Source organism: Capra hircus, chromosome 8 (assembly GCF_001704415.2).
Source record: "Capra hircus breed San Clemente chromosome 8, ASM170441v1, whole genome shotgun sequence".
Taxonomy (NCBI): domain Eukaryota; kingdom Metazoa; phylum Chordata; class Mammalia; order Artiodactyla; family Bovidae; genus Capra; species Capra hircus.
The window spans coordinates 52,205,217-52,222,211 of record NC_030815.1 but is presented as its reverse complement, the minus strand read 5'-3'; the positions used below and the strand labels follow the sequence as shown (position 1 = coordinate 52,222,211).

General features: G+C 41.8%; 1 protein-coding gene across 2 annotated transcripts in view; it reads right to left on the bottom strand.

Moving 5' to 3' along the window:
• The window catches only part of PCSK5 (proprotein convertase subtilisin/kexin type 5), a 505,527-nt gene that overhangs the window by 36,942 nt on the left and 451,590 nt on the right, over nt 1–16,995 (bottom strand). Inside the window, exons 25-29 of one of the 2 annotated variants that reach the window (XM_013965990.2) lie at nt 14,197–14,239; nt 10,642–10,778; nt 9,429–9,629; nt 4,387–4,467; nt 1,338–1,421 (exon numbers count right to left, since the gene is read on the bottom strand). In XM_013965990.2, the coding sequence (XP_013821444.2) occupies nt 1,338–1,421; nt 4,387–4,467; nt 9,429–9,629; nt 10,642–10,778; nt 14,197–14,239 (546 nt within the window). The remainder of the gene's footprint in view (nt 1–1,337; nt 1,422–4,386; nt 4,468–9,428; nt 9,630–10,641; nt 10,779–14,196; nt 14,240–16,995) is intronic. The other variant, XM_005683788.3, reaches the window with a different exon arrangement.

Here is a 16,995-nt window from a genome sequence, read left to right as displayed (position 1 = left end):
TTGAACTGTGGTGTTGGAGAAAACTCTTGAGAGTCCCTTGGACTGCAAGGAGATCCAACCAGTCCATCCTAAAGGAAATCAGTCCTGGGTGTTCTTTGGAAGGACTGATGCTGAAGCTGATACTCCAATCCTTTGGCCACCTCATGTGAAGAGCTGACTCACTGGAAAAGACCCTGATGCTGGGAGGGATTGGGGGTAGGAGGAGAAGGGGATGACAGAGGGTGAGATGGCTGGATGGCATCACCAACTCGATGGACATGAGTTTGGGTGAACTCTGGGAGTTGGTGATGGACGGGGAGGCCTGGCGTGCTGCGATTCATGGGGTCGCAAAGAGTCAGACACAACTGAACGACTGAACTGAACTGAAGTCTTCCAAGATGAGTTAAAACTCTAGAAACAAAATTGACAACAGAAGACTTTTGGCTTGTTTCTCTGACTTTCCTATTGGTATTGCTGCGGGTTACCATGGGGCTTCCCTTTGCCCAAGTGGTCTGTCTATTAAGACCTTTGTCTTCCTGGTGTGAGGCAATTATGTATACACAGTTCAATGGAGTCTGCTCTGCATCTCAAAGCATATCTGTTGGGACACTGACGCAGTAGCAACCCTTCCACCCAACTCCACCTTTAATGGACAATCCATCTATTGAGTTTTAATTGAAAAAAATCAGATGCATCATCATTAAAACAACCCAGAAATCACCCTGAACTCCAAAATTCCAAGAAAGTTGTCAGTTTTTGTTGTTGTTTACTTTTATATATTGTAGAAGTAGAATTGGTAGCAGATTGCACATTCTAACATAATGATCGCTTTAATGGGAGTAGAACATTCTTAGTTTCTAGTGTGCCATGTTGATAAACTATCACCTTAATTCAGGAAAGTTATTTCTGACTTGATTTTATAGATGATGAAGCCATTAATTTGTTGAGCTGCTGTTGTGCTTTTTCCCCCTCACCTAAATTCAGTGCCAAAAATGAAGAAAAATACCAGGTAGACACTTCGTCCCCTTGTAGATTCTCTACCTTAGTTCTTTTGTTTCAGCTAATGCACTTTAAAAGAACAATGGAACCTTTAGAAATGTCAGGCAGCCAGAGACCCTAGCAAACTCTGTGGCCAAATTGATCACTAACTTAATCGTACTTTGGATAAGAACCATTTCTTTTCTTTTTTGTTCTGGTCCCTTGAAAACTAGTTTTTATTATAGGGCAGTGTTTGGGTCCCTGTGTTTCTCCAGAGTTCCTACTGTGACAGCAACATGTGATGGGACCATATCACGAGATGCTGACAAATAACTGAATTGGCTTGGCCGCTGCTTCCTCCTGCAGCATGCCACACTCACCTTTCGGACACGAAGTGCACAGGGTTGCCGATCCATGGCAGGTTTTACAAGAAGAGTGACATGACTGGTGTCTTCTCAAAAGGTCTGTATAAGGAAAGAAACAAGAAGTCTGCCTCTTTTGAACAGGTGCGTAGCATTGTTGGGAAAATCTCATGAGTAATCTCATTTCCCTTTTCACCCTAAATAGACCCTTCAACTTGATAGTAGTTAAATGTTGGCACCACCCATTGCGGACCAAGTGGACTTCATTTATTTTATTTTCCTTACTCCTTCATTGACAATTGATGTCAAGACTTTCTGTGCAAATTTCCAGTGACAGGATAGCCATAAATATAGGGGGGATAGTTGAACTAACAGATGTTACTTATTTTATATTTTGTAAACGTGTGGTTGTGTGTATGTGTGCTGGAGTTTTTGTGTCAAAGGTAATCACTTATTTCTCCGAGATTCTTTGATGATCACTTTTCTTTACTCCAGAATGATAACTGAGAATTCGTTGTGCCCCCTCTTTTTTTGTTCTTTAGGACCAGATTTCATAAATTGGTCAGTGTTTGAGGTCTCTCTGTTCTTCATAGTAGCCATTGTGGGACGCAGCCTAAATTGATCTTTTAAATTTGTCCAAAATCATCATTGAACATCAGTAGCCATCGGAGAGCTTGCTGGCTGGTCAGTGACAGGAAGGTCATCCCAGGTTAATAGCCATTAATCTGAGAAACATGTGAGCTGCTTCTCCTTTCTTCCCCCACAACCATTCGCTGGGCAGGTTTTGTCAGGAAGGCAGCAGCAACTCAACGGGATAGTTGTGTAACAAAGAAAACAGCCTCAGTGACGTCGCTCACTCAGTACACATAGAGATCTCGACTGAATTCCAGTAATCGCTCAGGAATCAGCGTGACTCATACAGGGGAAATTTAGAAAAAGAAGTTCTAGCTCAGAAAATGTCACACAAATGGCCCTGAAGTTCAGTCAGGGTTATTGTTGGCATCTTACCACTCTCCTCCCTTCCTTCCTCCCCCTTTTCCTTCTTTCCTCCCTGTCTTCCTTTCTCCCTTCCTTCCTCTCTCGCCTGCCACTTCCTTCCTTCTCTTCCTGAGAGTCTGGCAGAGTCTAGTCACACCTGCCTTCAGATCCCAGGTGTGCTTTTTCTGGGTAGGGTAACCATGGATACAGTAATTAAACTCTTCCAGTCTTACAATACTTTCCACATCTCTAAAATGAGAGCAAGTGATTCTTCCCTTACAGGACTCTTGTGAAACCTGAGTAAGATAACGTGTAAAGTATGCACGCAGTGGCTCAGTAAATGGTGGTTCCTTCTGCTTCATTTGTTTGCTATCATTCCACCCCATTTCTCAGGCTTCTGTTTCATTTCCCGTTCACTTTCCTCTGTTCCATTCTTGGAGTGGTACCAGGAACCGGTACTTGGTTCCTCTGATGGCACTCCCAGTCAATACACTGCTGAGCCTTGCTGCAGAGAAAGCTTGATAGCTAAGTAGGCAATAGATAGCCAGAGATAGAGGTCTGTGAACGTAAACGATTGTCCATGCTGCCATGCTGAGTGGCAATTTCTTTCCAACTGTGAGAGAAAATTTTGTACTGATTTTCTGGTAGACCAATTAACTAACGTACTCTGCTGGGGAGTTCTGTTAAGAGTTCAGCTAGCGGAGCAATGCTAGTCCCTGGATTTTCACAAAAGCGATGATGATGGATGTGTTAACTAACCTTATTGTAATCATTTTGCAGTATACACATGCATCAAGTCATCATTTTATACATGATAAACCTATATAATGTTATATGTCAGTTACATCTCAGTTAAGCTGGGAGAAAAAGATGCTTCCTTGATGAGAGCAGTTACTCAAGGAATAATAACTAAATATTAATCTGATATTGAGCACCTTGAAGATCTTTATACACCCAGGCCATGCACTGATTTTGTTTTGATTTTATCATTTTTGTGCTAAAATGTTATATGTTAAAAGTTAGTTGTTTTAATTTTCTCACATTTAAAAAATATAATGTATATATTTACACATAGTATACATACGCTTATAATTACACATACATATCTTACCTTTTGATAGCTTGATATATCATTCCAATACACTTGGTATAAAATTCTGTAATGTCCTCACATCTCGACTAGAGGGTGCTCTGCACACACCGTTAGCAGTCAGGCTTGGGCAAGGGATAAAGGTCCCCAGCGAGAGCTCTTTTATCAGAAAAGATTAGATCTCAACAAGTAAAATTTTTGACTTTGTTCAGTTTCTCTTTTTTCTACTCCAGAAATTCTAGCCTGAACAGAACTTCACCCCCTCCCCTGCAAAAACAAAAAAATCACCTTGACCATGAAAATATAACGTATATCCTTCAAATATGACTAATAAAGTATGGGTTCTTCTTACTTGAAATGTTTTAGGTTAAATTAACAATACTCACAGGTTCACAATGTAGGCAAGGTATATAGTGTAAAGTCTCTCTTACCACCCCCCTCCACCCTTTTTATACAGACTATTTGCAGTGTTTATCATCTTCTCTCTCTCTCTCTCTTTTTTTTTTTTGTAGTTCTGTATTTCAGAGACCATTGTTTATCAGTATGTAAAGACTCTCCTCATTCTTTTTGATGGCTCCATAGTATCCCACTGTGTGGCTGTGTCGTGTTTCATTTTTCTACTCTTGTTGGTAGCTGTTTAGTTTTTTCCAACCTTTGTTATTTCAAACAAGGCTGCAGTGACTAGGAAGGCAAAAGTTGCTTTTCTTAAAGACCTGCAAGGACAGAGGCTTTTCTTGATAACTTTTCTCAAGAATAACCACTTTGTGCCTCAGGGATGTCCTTATATGTTCTTGAAGTCTCCACTGCTGAAATTCCTGCCAGTCTTTCCCTTTGGATACCCACTTATATTTTAATCGCAGGTCCCATCCTCTCTCCATTTTTCTCATGACTTCTGCATCCCTGCTTGTTCCTCACTGCCTGATTTCTTAGGTCGGTTTTTACATCACAGAGACTCTCCTGGTATGCTTGATCATCTTCTCCTCCCTATTTCCCTGTTACCTCTTTTGATTTGAAACTTCCACCTTCGTCGCTCCTGCAGCAGGCTCTTCACCAAAGATGGGCTTGCAGTGGACACAGGTACTTTTTTTATTAAAAAAAAAAAGAAATGTTTTATTTTTTTAATGCAAAAAGGATGAAGAAGACAAAGCTTGACCCTTAATCTTACCACTCAGAAATGTCTGCTCTGTATACTTTGGCATTTAGATTTCCCATCTTTGTATTGAATGCATGAGTATAATTACATATGTGTATATAGATGTAATCATTGACATCTTTTGCATATATAGTACTGATCTTACATTTTTCATTAATGTAATGAATCTTATAGGAATTTTCTTTTGCCATGAAAATTCTTTGTAAAAATATTTTTTTGATTGGTGTTTTTGCATGAATCTTAATTCACTTAATGTTTTTCTTCGTTATGTTTTTAGATTGCTCTCTTCTTTTTTTAGATTATAACTAAAACTGCTGTCAACATCTTTGTACACATTCTTGGTTAAGTCAGGATTCAACTTGGCTATTAGGCATCCCAGCTGACTATCATTTGCACTTCTTTCTGGGACTCTTTTTTTTTTTTTTTTTTAACAGACATATATTACTCCTTAGGCCTCCAAATTGATTTATTTCATAAGCTCAAGAAGGCAGTTTTGAAAGTAAACTAGTGTTTCGTGGGTTGAAACTGGATTAGGTTAAAGGGTTAGCAAATAGATTGACGTTTTTTGCATCATACTATGTGCTGGGGGTTTCATATATATTCTTCTGTTTAATTCTCAAAATGACCTTGTATGAGACATTTCATGTTCTCATTTTATAGGTGAGAAAACTGAGGTTCGGAGAGGATGAATACCTTGCTCAAGGTCACAGAGCTGGTAAAGAATAGAGCCGGGAATTGAATTCAGGTGTGCTGAATTCTAAACTCTATCTTCCTTAGATGTTTTAGTAATTCATTTAGTTTCAAAATAGTTTGGTAGAGGTCAAAGCAGTGATGTACTGGTAAAATGGTTCTTTGGAAAACAAAACAGCAACAAAGACTTGATTTGTCATGTTTACCAATTTCAGTGGTGTAAATATTCCTGCCATAGCTGATTTCAAGCTGCCAATTGTTTAATAATCCACTCATAAAATTCCTGGATGTTTAATAATCAGTGTAAGCAGATACAGATGGCTCCTTCATATCACTAGGCCAGAAGTTCACTTAGCTGCCCAGCCATGATTTTCTGCACTCTGAGTTATGATTGATTAGTTAAGTAAATATTGTGTCCCCAGTTGTAAGTGAGGCAACTATACACAAAGTTCTTCTAAAAAAAAAAATCAGATTTTTATGGTTTTTTTAAAAAAATTGTCTGAAGTTCACTTACTATGAAGTAACATATCTCCCCACTGTTGAGAATTTTTTTTCACACGTGTGGCTTCCAGGGTTTATAACTGACTCTGGGATTTCAGTCTTTCTCAGAGCATAGGAATTAAAATCAAAAGACAGACTAGTGATAAATTGTTAGGATGTGGTCAAAGATAAAAATTTAATTTACCATGTCTGCGCTTTGTAGATTTGACTACCATTGGAATATGTAATTGGAACCTGCTACAAGCATGGTTTTAATCAATGATGGAAATAGGTGGGTAGGGGAAATGTGCAGGAATTATTCTGAGGACTTTCCAGCACCACCAGGGGGGAAACCACTTAAGAAAACCCAAGTGATTTAACAGTAATAAACTGTTTCCACTCCCAACAATGGTTTTAGGAAACCAGCTGAAGCTATCGTTGTCTTTCAAAGCCCGTGGCCTGCCACACCTGAGCATTTCCACTAACAGTGGGTCTGCATGATGCCTGAGGCCCTGCTGATGCCATTGGCAGCAGTCTGTTTGACATTGGTCATTGCCACACAGGGACATTGGACTAAATAGTCCTCACAAATATATTAGTGACTGAGACGGGCAATCTGGGGATGATCTGTGCTTTTGTGCAGGGACTTTTTGGTGGCAAGAAGAACCTTTGGAGATGACTTAGTCTTGGCTGAGGATTTTCTAGCTGTGGTCTGATGTGTAGGTAAATCTCCATCTTAGACCAGGGTAGGAGGCATTCCTGCTCAGTTGGTAATTTTTTTTTAAAGATTTATTTATTTAACTTTTTTGGGGTGTGGGGCTGTGATGGGTCTTCGTTGCTTCACATGGGCATTCTTTAGTTGGGCTGAGCAGGGGCTTCTCTTCATTGTGGTGACCAGACTTCTCATTGTGGTGGCTGCTCTTATGTCGAGCATGGGCTCTAGGCACGTGGGCTTCAGCAGTCACAGCGTTTAGTTGCTGTGCAGCATGTGGGATTGTGGGATCTTCCTAGACCAGGGATAAAACAGGTATCCCTTGCTTTGCAAGGTGCATTCTTAAGCACTGGACCACCAGGGAAGCCCTCAAAGGGCTTTGACAAAGGGTGATGACCTGTCGTCATCAGCACTCTCATTATGAGGAGCCACCTTATTAAAAGAGAAGTCCAGTGGACTCTAGTTGGATTTTTATTTCAAGGCGTTGTTTCTCCAACACATGCTGACATAGACAGTGGGGTGGTTTTAGCTTTTGGATGTAAGCATGATCTTATTGTTTCCTCTGGCAGTAGTGTGGGTGAAGAAATGGGATTAAGTTTGTCCCATCTGCTCTGTCCTACGTGTATCTGAGTCTGTGTTTGAAACGACAAAAACAACACAGCACCTCGCTGGTACCAGCTGGATGGCTCCATTCTCTCATGAGCACTCTGGTTTGTCTGGGCTCCCTCTAAGTTGACCAAGGATGACCGCAGTCTTCTTTCTATCATCTTAAAGGTGCAGCTAATAGTGCTTGTTCTCTGGAATCCTCTACTCTCCTATTACAACCTTAGCCTTGTTTCTTAAGGAAAAAAAATCAGGAGGAAAAATGTAGGCATTGGTTTAAATATACTCAGGGCCTTGTGGAGTACGTTGCCATTTACCGTCCATTTCAGTGGTTCCTAAACCATGCTGGGGAAGCTGAGCTGTGGCCTCACCTTGCTCAGTGAAGACACAGTTTTTTTCTTATTGTTCATAGTCTGCATGCATGTATTATTCCTGGATTGTAGGTGTGGAAAAGTTCTGCTATGTCATTGACTTCTCCGGCCATGAGAATCCCTCATTAGTGCTATCTCCCCAAATGGACTAATTCCTTTCTCGCTTCACAAATATTGCATTTTGATAGTAGAAAAGGCAGAGGGGTAGATGTGGTGCCTCGCAAAGTGGGAAGCAGTGAAGCCTTGATTTCTGCTTGCAGAGTGCGTAGTCCAGTTGAAAGGGATGTGTAATCATTTGGGGAATCGAGTCTGCTCTGGCTCTTGGCTCCCTGAACCTTTTCATCATCTGGACGCCAGATAAAATACAGATGTTCTGAGCTAGAAACACAGCACAGACTATTTTCCTCTTGGCTTGCACCACCTCTTAAATGCCTGCATGCCAGACAAACTCGTTTTTAGCATTTTGGTTCAGCTATAATTCACAGAAGATATCCCAATCTGGAATGAATGATTTTCTTTCCAGCTCTGTCTCTGAAATCAGCCCGCATTCTTGGTGGCCTTTGGCTGCTGGGTTTGTGATGGTGTCTGAGCTGCCTCTTGCGTTAAGTCACGTAGGTGACACTGTCATTGTAGACAGCAGCTGAGGACATCCTTCCTCTGAGACTTAGCAAGAGGCTTTTCTCCTGCCCCAGATCATCCCTCCCTCCAGCTCTTACAAGACTCATCCCAAGCAGACCTGCTTTCAGCTGCTGTTGCTTCTGCACTGAAATGACCTTTTTAAACAAATCCTTGCCTTGAAATCAAGACAGAGAGCATCTCTTGTTTTCATCGGCGTCTCTGCATGGAATGTGAGTCAGATTTTTCCAGCGGGAGGAGGATTTTGTTTTTTAACCACCTCAGACATGGAGAGGCCACTGCAAGGTTGTAATTACCTTACCAGGAAGCCCGTGACCAAGGCTTCTGGGTCTGGCGGCCACTTCTGAAGACTCAGGTGGGAATGAATACATGTAGGTCTTTACTGTTAGACTCCAAGCTCCCACACTTTTTCTCCTTCCTGCCCCCTTTCAAGCCCACCTGCTTCCCACATCTGCAACTAGAGAGCATAAATTTTAAAAGGTAAACTTGAATGATGGCAAATTCTAATAATCCAGCCAGAAAGACCAGCCATTTTAGCTGAAGTTCCCATGCTTTACAGTGATTCTTTTTTGTCTAGAGGCTTCTCAGGTGGCACAGTGATAAGGAATCCACCTGGCAGTGCAGTAGATACAAGAGAGCTGGGTTTGATCCCTGGGCCAGGAAGATTCCCTGAAGTAGGAAATGGCAACCCACTCCAGTACTCATGCCTGTAAAATTCCATGGACGAAGGAGCCTGGTGGGATACAGCCCATGGAGTCTCAAAGAGTCAGACACAACTTACTGACTAAGCACTTCCTTGTCTAACCGGACAGGCTGTCCCACTAGTGATTTTCTTTTCTCTTTTTTATAAAGAGATATATGAATGCCATCGAAGCTATTCTGAAATCTTTGAGAAAATGGTAGTCATTTTTCTTTCTCTCTTTGTGTGCTCCGCAGCCCACTCCACCCAGCTAGAAACACAAGTGGCCAGATCAGTTGTCAGTTGCCCTTTGGTGTTTCCCGCCTGACCAAGGGCTTCCCAGGTGACTCAGTGGTAAAGAATCTGCCTGCAATTCAGGAATCCTGGGTTTGATCCCTGGGTGGGGAAGATCCCCTGGGGGAAGAAATGTCAACCCACTCCAGTATTCTTGCCTGGGAAATCCCACAGAGGAGCCTGTGGCCTGCAATCCTTGGGGCTGCAAAGAGTCAAACACGACTGAGCGACTAAACGGCAGCAGCTCCTGACCAAATGCCAGCCACACCCTCCTGTGGTGAGTATCACAGAGGCTCCGGGATGCCACACTTTTGTTTCACTGCCTAGCCTGCATCTCTTGGGTATCCTGAAAGCAAGGGATTGGAGTGGGGGGAGGGGGAGGAGACAGCTGGACACCTGCGATCCCTCTTGGGGGGCACATACCGTTCCAGAAGCTGCCTTCCTCCTGGGTCTGGTCGTGACGCACACATGTCCCCCGCAGCAGCTGCAGGCCTTCTTGGCAGCTGCTGCATTGGTTGTGGCCAAGGCCGGTGCAGGTTTCACAGGCTTGGTGGCAGGGCTCACAGTCTCCCATCTCTGGATCGCCGTAGAAGCCAGGACCACAGTTCCTCACACAGCTGCCCCCTACGTGAGAATATAAGGCAGGAAGCCTGAAGTGGAAGCCTGGCTGGCTGAGCCGGGTGCTCTGCGCAGGGCCAAGTTCTAAACAGGCCAAAGGGAGGCTGAAGAACATTTTTTAATTTTTAAAGAAACCGTGATGACATTCGCGTATTTCAACCCAAGAATCGTGTCTTAATAAATCCAGCACTTTAAGTCCTCTTTCAACTGAAAATTTAAGTTGGCTATCAAGGGTTGGGAGCATAAAGACTTTATGTTCTCAAGACCTTGAAAAATTGCAGATAAAATGATCTCCACACATACAGAACCCCTGAAGGTCACTGTGTCTGCCCCACTGTCTCTCCCAATTGGAAGACTCACAGTGTATTTCCTTCCCAACCATTCATTTCCATCAAAGTCAATGAATTGATTTAAATCTGAGACTAAAATCTTATTTGACTTTTACAGTGCAGGGACTATAGAACATGAATAAAGTCTCAAGGAAAGAATCATGTTCTGAATGTTCCAGGTGACTTCAGTTCCAAAGCATTTATTTCTCTTCAGTGTCTGTCCCTCCCCTCCACTCACTCTGCTTTCTGTCAGCTTGGAGATGCTTGAGAGTAATTAGTGAAGTAGGAAATATGCTTCAGTAATAAAAGCAGAAGGAAGTAGTCCTGACTAATGTTTATTTTCAAACCAAAGTAAAATTCCTCCTTGGACAAGAGGCACAGGAAGACTCTAAAACCTATCAGACAAGCTCTCTTGTTTCCGAATAGAGCATTGGAGCCTTGTTCTCACTTTGTACCATGCCTATCTTCAAGCTTGGGGCTTCCCTGGTGGCTCAGAGGGTAAAGAATCTGCCTGAAATGCAGGAGACCCGGGTTCAATCCCTGGCTGGGGAAGATCCCCTGGAGAAGGGAATGACAACCCACTCCACTATTTTTGCCTGGAGAATTCCATGGATACAGGAGCATGGCAGGCTGCCATCCATAGGGTTGCAAAGAGTTGGACACAACTGAGCAACTATTTTTAGGCTTACCCAAGAGGAAGAAGCCCTCTTCACACCAGTAACATTCATTCTGGTCACAGTTGCCACAGTTGGTATCACACGCTTTGCATTCAAATTCTTCCCTGTAGGTCTTCTCAGGACAGGTTTTATAACAGTGGTCTTTGAACCTGGGGAGATAAGAGGCAGTTTCTTCCTTGAGCTATGTTAACATATTAATATTTCTCTTTATCACCATAATGTAATCTCCTTATGTGTCTACACATCATTTCTTTTGAAGTTATAATCTTTTCTCCCTTAATAACTTAAAATATAAGTGACATAAACATTACATTAGTTCCAGATGTACAACATAATAATTCAGTATTTGTATATTGCAAAATGACCACCACAGTAAGTCTAGTTAACCTCTGTTATCGTAGTTACAGAATTTTTTTTCTTGTGATAGGAACTTTCAGGATCTATTTTCTTAGCAATTTCCAAATATTGTGCATCATTAAATTTTTTATTGAGGAATAGTTGATGTACAATATATGTTTCAAGTGTACCACATAGTGATTCAGAATTTTTAAAGATTATATTACATTTACAGTTATAAAATGTTAACTATGTTTCCCGCGTGTACAGTGCATTCTTGTAAATTATTTATACATATATTACACATCATTTTTAAATTGAGGTCTACTTAATTTACTATATTGTGTTTCAAGTATACAGCAAAGTGATTCAGTATATATATATATATATATATATACATACATACACACACATATATCTTCTCCTTTAGATTCAGTTTTACATTTATGTTCTTTTTAAGATTCCTTTTCATTATAGGTTATTACGAGGTGTTGAGTAGGTGTTTGCTATACAGTAGGTCCTTGTTTTCTATTTTATATATAGTAGTGTGTGTGTGTGCCCAGTCCCTCAGTCGTGTCTGACTCTTTGCAGCCCCATGGGACTGTAGCCCACCAGGCTCCTCTGTCCAGGGGTTCTCCAGGCAAGAATACTAGAGTGGGTTGCCACTCCCTCCTATAGGAGATCTTCCCGACCCAGGGATCAGAACTGTGTCTCTTGCATCTCCTGCATTGGCAGGCAGATTCTTTACCACTAGCACCACCTGGGAAGCCCCTATATACAGTAATTTGTGTATGTTAATGCCAAACTCCTAATTTATCTCTCCATCTGTATTACACATTGTTTGTAACAGGTGTCCATATTTGAGTTCAAGGGAGAAAACTTGGTCTATTGTGTGTGTGTGTCATTAACCACCTCCCTCTAAACTTCAAGCACCCTTTATTGGGACTGCAGGGAAGGGCCTAGGAAGAAGGAGAAGGGTATATTTATTCATGGAGTACTGATTCTGTGTCAGGTATTAGCTCACTTAAACCTCTGCACAATCCCCATATGGTAGCTGTTACATATCTTTAATTTCCAGATAAGGGAACTATAATTCCCTTAGAATTACATAGGTAAGTCACATAGGTAAGAGGGGGGACTGGGATTCTACCCAAGGTCTGTTTGAACAGACAACTTGTGTGCTTTTGCCACCTGGCACTCACTAGGTCTGAAACAGGTCAGTGTTGAGTTCAAGTAGTCTCAGGAGTCCATGATGTCTATTATCAGATTATTGATATTACCAGTAAAGTGCCCAAGCTTTTCTGTGTTTATCGTTTTATATAGATCATTTCTTATTCTTGTTCTACAGTAAAACGTTGTAATTCAGACTCCATTGAGGTTTATTTGAAGGGGGAGTGGAGTGAAGTTGACCTTTGCCCTCTGATGAATTTCGCACTGTCAAAAAGATATCACAGGGAAGCTTTGAATTTCTTCCTTAACAACATCTATTGTGCAGTGTTTAATTAGCTGTATTAGAAATGACTGCATATCATAAAGGGCTATAATATGTATTTCTGGAAACAAATGTCTGATATTTTATGCTTAATGATGCTGGCCATGTTCTTTCGGTGTATTTGTGTCTCAAGGGGTTTTATGAAATGTGTTCATTAGTGTGCACTGCTGAAGTGGAGAGGTGGGCTCCAAAGTCCAACAGAGGAAACAGCTCTCAGGTGACACAGGATGTAGGTGCAGATGAAGGGGTGTGTTCTGGTATCAAAGTGAAGAAGGCAGGCAGGGTAGAGCTAGGCTGGAGGGGTGTTGGTTGTTGTTCAGTCACTAAGTTGTGTCCAACTGTTTTGTGACTCCGTGGACTGTAGCCCTCTAGACTCCTCTGTCCATGAAGTTCTTCCCAGGCAAGAAGACTGGAATGGGTTGCTATTTGCTTCAGGGGACCTTCCCTACCCAGGGGTTGACCGTGTCTCCTGCATTGCAGGTGGATTCTTTACTGTCTGAGCCACCAGGCAAACCCAAGGTGGAGGGATGCAGAGCTGTAATAGGGACAAAGAGAATCACTCACCTGCTTCTGCATGGTTGCTATTTTTTTTTTTTTAAGTCTGAGATCTCCTTTCTTGGCTCTTAGAGGAACATTCTGTACCTCCAACCATGTGACCTTGCCATAAATGCTTGCATTTCTGCTCTTCTTGTCTGCTGCGGGTTCGTGTGGTGGGCCACATACCAGCTATGAATGTGCTGGCAAAGTACTGGCTGCTCCTTGAGTGTCATCTGGTCTACCTTATAATAATCAAGTCTAGACCCCTATTTAAACGGGACAGTAGTTTAAATCATTCAATCAAGAGGATGTAGAGACATAGTCAATGTAGAGAATATTAGGCAATTCTGGAAAAGTTGAATTAAAACCATAAGTTTAAGTAATGCTGAGGTTAATAGATTATTTTTAGTATGTCTCAGCTTGTTGGGTTTCCCTTCTCTCCCATTGTCCTCACCCCTTTTAACCTCTTTCTACCCGCCACCACATTTTGAGTTCTTGGAATCTGATGGAGGAGAGAGGCCAGGTGTTGACAGAAGGAGTCAGCCCACCAAAGTGGAGGTGAACCAAACATAGACCACCCCAAAGAGCCTTGTCTCCCTTCTTTTCTTAGTTTTTCTTCCAAGATAGGCACCAATGTATCCTGGAAGGGAGACAAGAATAGGAGGGGGAGGTGATACTGAGACATAACATCCTTGATTTGTGGATTTGTATCAGAGAACTTTGGGGGTGATGGTTATTTGCATTTCATTTAACCTAGTGGTCTTCATTTCTCATTGCCTGTAGGGGGATTAAGAGCTTAACAAACACCTGGGTTCACCCTGGACTGTCTGACTGCCCTTTAGAATGAGGTCTCCACGCAGACATTTGGAAACAACTTGCTTGGGGTCGAGTGTATTATTAAAGTCTGTCCATAAACAGCAAGGTCTGAATCTTGGTAACTCATGGCAAGATTCCTAGACACCAGTGTCAGGCTGGGTGACTTCCAGGACCAAGAGAGAGAGGACCTCCTTTCGAGGCAAGAAAACAGCTGGGCTCTTATTGCTAAATCCAAGAATTTTTCATTAATAGCCTGACAAGAGAGAGTTGCTTCAGGCTTCAGGGCCTCTTTGCTTTAATCACTGGATTTAAGATTAAGTCACTAATGCTTAAACTGCAGAAAAAGTTAGTGCCATGGGAAAAAAAAAAAAAAAGACCAGACTTACATGTAGTACCCTGTAGCGCATGATGTGCAGGTTCCTGGATCATCTGGAAAAAAATTATAATAATAAAAATAATAATCATCAAGTTCATCATTTGAAAAACTGAGTTTTAAAAAAGTTATGGCTTGAAACACATGCTTATGGGATGGTTTTACAAAATGTACTGTCTAGAAATGATGTTTGAGTAGATTGCACCATTTTTAAATTAGTAACAAGATGTACACTACGATTTATCTTTATTAAAGCTAGTAAAATAAGATTTCTCATAAAAACTTGGCCCTGACTTTCAAGGAGGAATAGGTCCAAGCTACTGGGTCTTCAAATTGCTGATCATGAATGATCTACATAAAGAAGCTCCTGACCACAACCTAGGTAAAGGCTTCAGGTGTGTCCACACACACATTTGGAAGGGACTGCAAGCTTCCGACCTGAATGGTGGATTTTCATTGAGTCACCCCTTAATGGCAATGTGAGGGAGTCTCATCTGGGAGGCTTCTTTGAAATCTGGATAAGTATTTATTTATTTTTCTAATACAATATATCCTTTTGTTCTGCTCTTTACCACCCTCTTAAAGAAACTGTCCTGTTCGCATTAAGTACAGTGATTCATTGTGTCCCTGTTGGCTCAGAGGACTCTTTCCTACAACTTTCAGGCAACTTAATGAGAAAGAAAGGACTTTGCGAATCACTAACTTAGACTCTTTCTCTCTCCTGTCCCTCCCTGAAAGATCCCAACTCCAAGATCCAGTTATTAAGACAATTTGGTGACTTCCTCTGGCCTGCAGTTCTTGTGAGTGACAGAGTTACTTCCAGTAAGTTCTTTCTGTGATCTTATACTCTGTTCTTTTCATTCTAAAAGGAGATAGAAAACAGTTGCTCCTTTTTGAAATGAATATATGAGGATTTATGTCCGTCTAGTCAAGGCTATGGTTTTTCCTGTGGTCATGTATGGATGTGAAAGTTGGACTGTGAAGAAAGCTGAACACCGAAGAATTGATGCTTTTGAACTGTGGTGTTGGAGAAGACTCTTGAGAGTTCCTTGGACTGCAGGGAGATCCAACCAGTCCATCCTAAAGGAGATCAGTCCTGAGTGTTCTTTGGAAGGACTGATGTTGAAGCTGAAACTCCAAAACTTTGGCCACCTCATGTGAAGAGTTGACTCATTGGAAAAGACCCTTATGTTGGGAGGGATTGGGGACAGTAGGAGAAGGGGACAACAGAGGATGAGATGGCTGGATGGCATCACTGACTCGATGGACATGAGTTTGGGTGAACTCCAGGAGTTGGTGATGGACAGGGAGGCCTGGCGTGCTGCGATTCATGGGTTCGCGAAGAGTTGGACACAACTGAGTGACTGAACTGAACTGAACTAACTTTATTTAAATTAAATATTGGATTGGCCCAAAAGTTCATTTGAGATGTTATGGAAAAACCCAAACGAACTTTTGGGCCAACCCAATAAAATTATGTCCTTTGAACTTTGTGCTTGGTTTTCCTTTCTGATCTAATTTAGATTTTATTCTGGTTTTTGAGAAGTCTGCTCCTTGATGGCAGAGTCAGCTTCATCTGAGTCAGATTTTCATCTTGGCTCCTCCTAAATGCTGCTGTGTATCACGCATACTGCAACTGATGCATGTGCTGAAAATCCGTGGAAAAGTTTCTAGAAGAGGTTCTACTATGTAAGCAGGGATCCCTAGAACCTTCTGGAAACAGTCTAGTGATGATACCGTGGAAAGGGCACTGGCCTAAGATCTGGGCTACCTGTGTTTAATTTGAAGTTTTCACCCTGGCTCAACTGTTTTATGAACTTGCATAAGTATCACTCTACTTTCTGGGTGCTGATTTCTGCAGGTATAAAATGATTCTGTTGGATAAGACTGTTGCTAAACTTCCCCCAAAGTCAAATATTCTGAAGCTAAGTCTAGCAGGAGTAGGCAATCTATGGCCTACTCAGGGGGGCCCCTTTTGTTTGCATATTGTGTGTGAATTCTTCCATGCCACAGCCTCAGAGTGGTTGAAACAGAGTTAGAAAGTATTTACTGTCTGTCACTTTACATGTGCTAGCCCCTGGCTGTAGCACTGTTGGCTCATGACTTGGTCATGCTCACCTCTGTTAGATAACATGGATGTAAACATTATTATCTTAACAGCTTGTCCCAGAGTTCCTCTAAAGAGCTGTCTATATTTAGGAAAATATCTTGTTAAGCCACTTGGGATACAAGTTTAATCAGAATGATTAAACAAGAGCCAAGACAATCAAGGAGATAGCCAGGCCCTTCTGCAGGAGGCCATGATTTGCTCATAGGCGGGAAATAGTTTTTGTGTCTGGGTCAGCATGGTTTGCTGTCGGGTGACCTGAGCAGGACAGTAAAGTGAACCATAAACCAGGCGAATTGTGTCATCATGGAAAGGAAAAGCTCACTGGAATTTGTGGAATTCTCAGGACTGGGCTTTTTGCTTCTACAATCCTTTGACTGGGGATCTGAGTCCATTTTAAGAGGGTGCAAAGGTCCCAGTGAGCACTAGTGGTTATATTGGGTAAGTATTTCCCACTATGAGTCTGTGTTTGCATCTGCATTCTTTTTAGTCATGCTCCTAAAGAAATTGCTACTACTCGGCTTGCATTTGGGTAGCTTTCCTCTTCCCCGCCTGTCCTCAATGAACATATTTGACTCTGACAGTTTTGTTAATTTGGCAAGGGCTGAGGAAATTCTAATCCTGTTCTCTAATGTTCTGGCCATCCCTCCCATCTAGGAACTTAATGAGTTTGCTCTCTGCTCCCTTAAACAGGTCACTGATGAA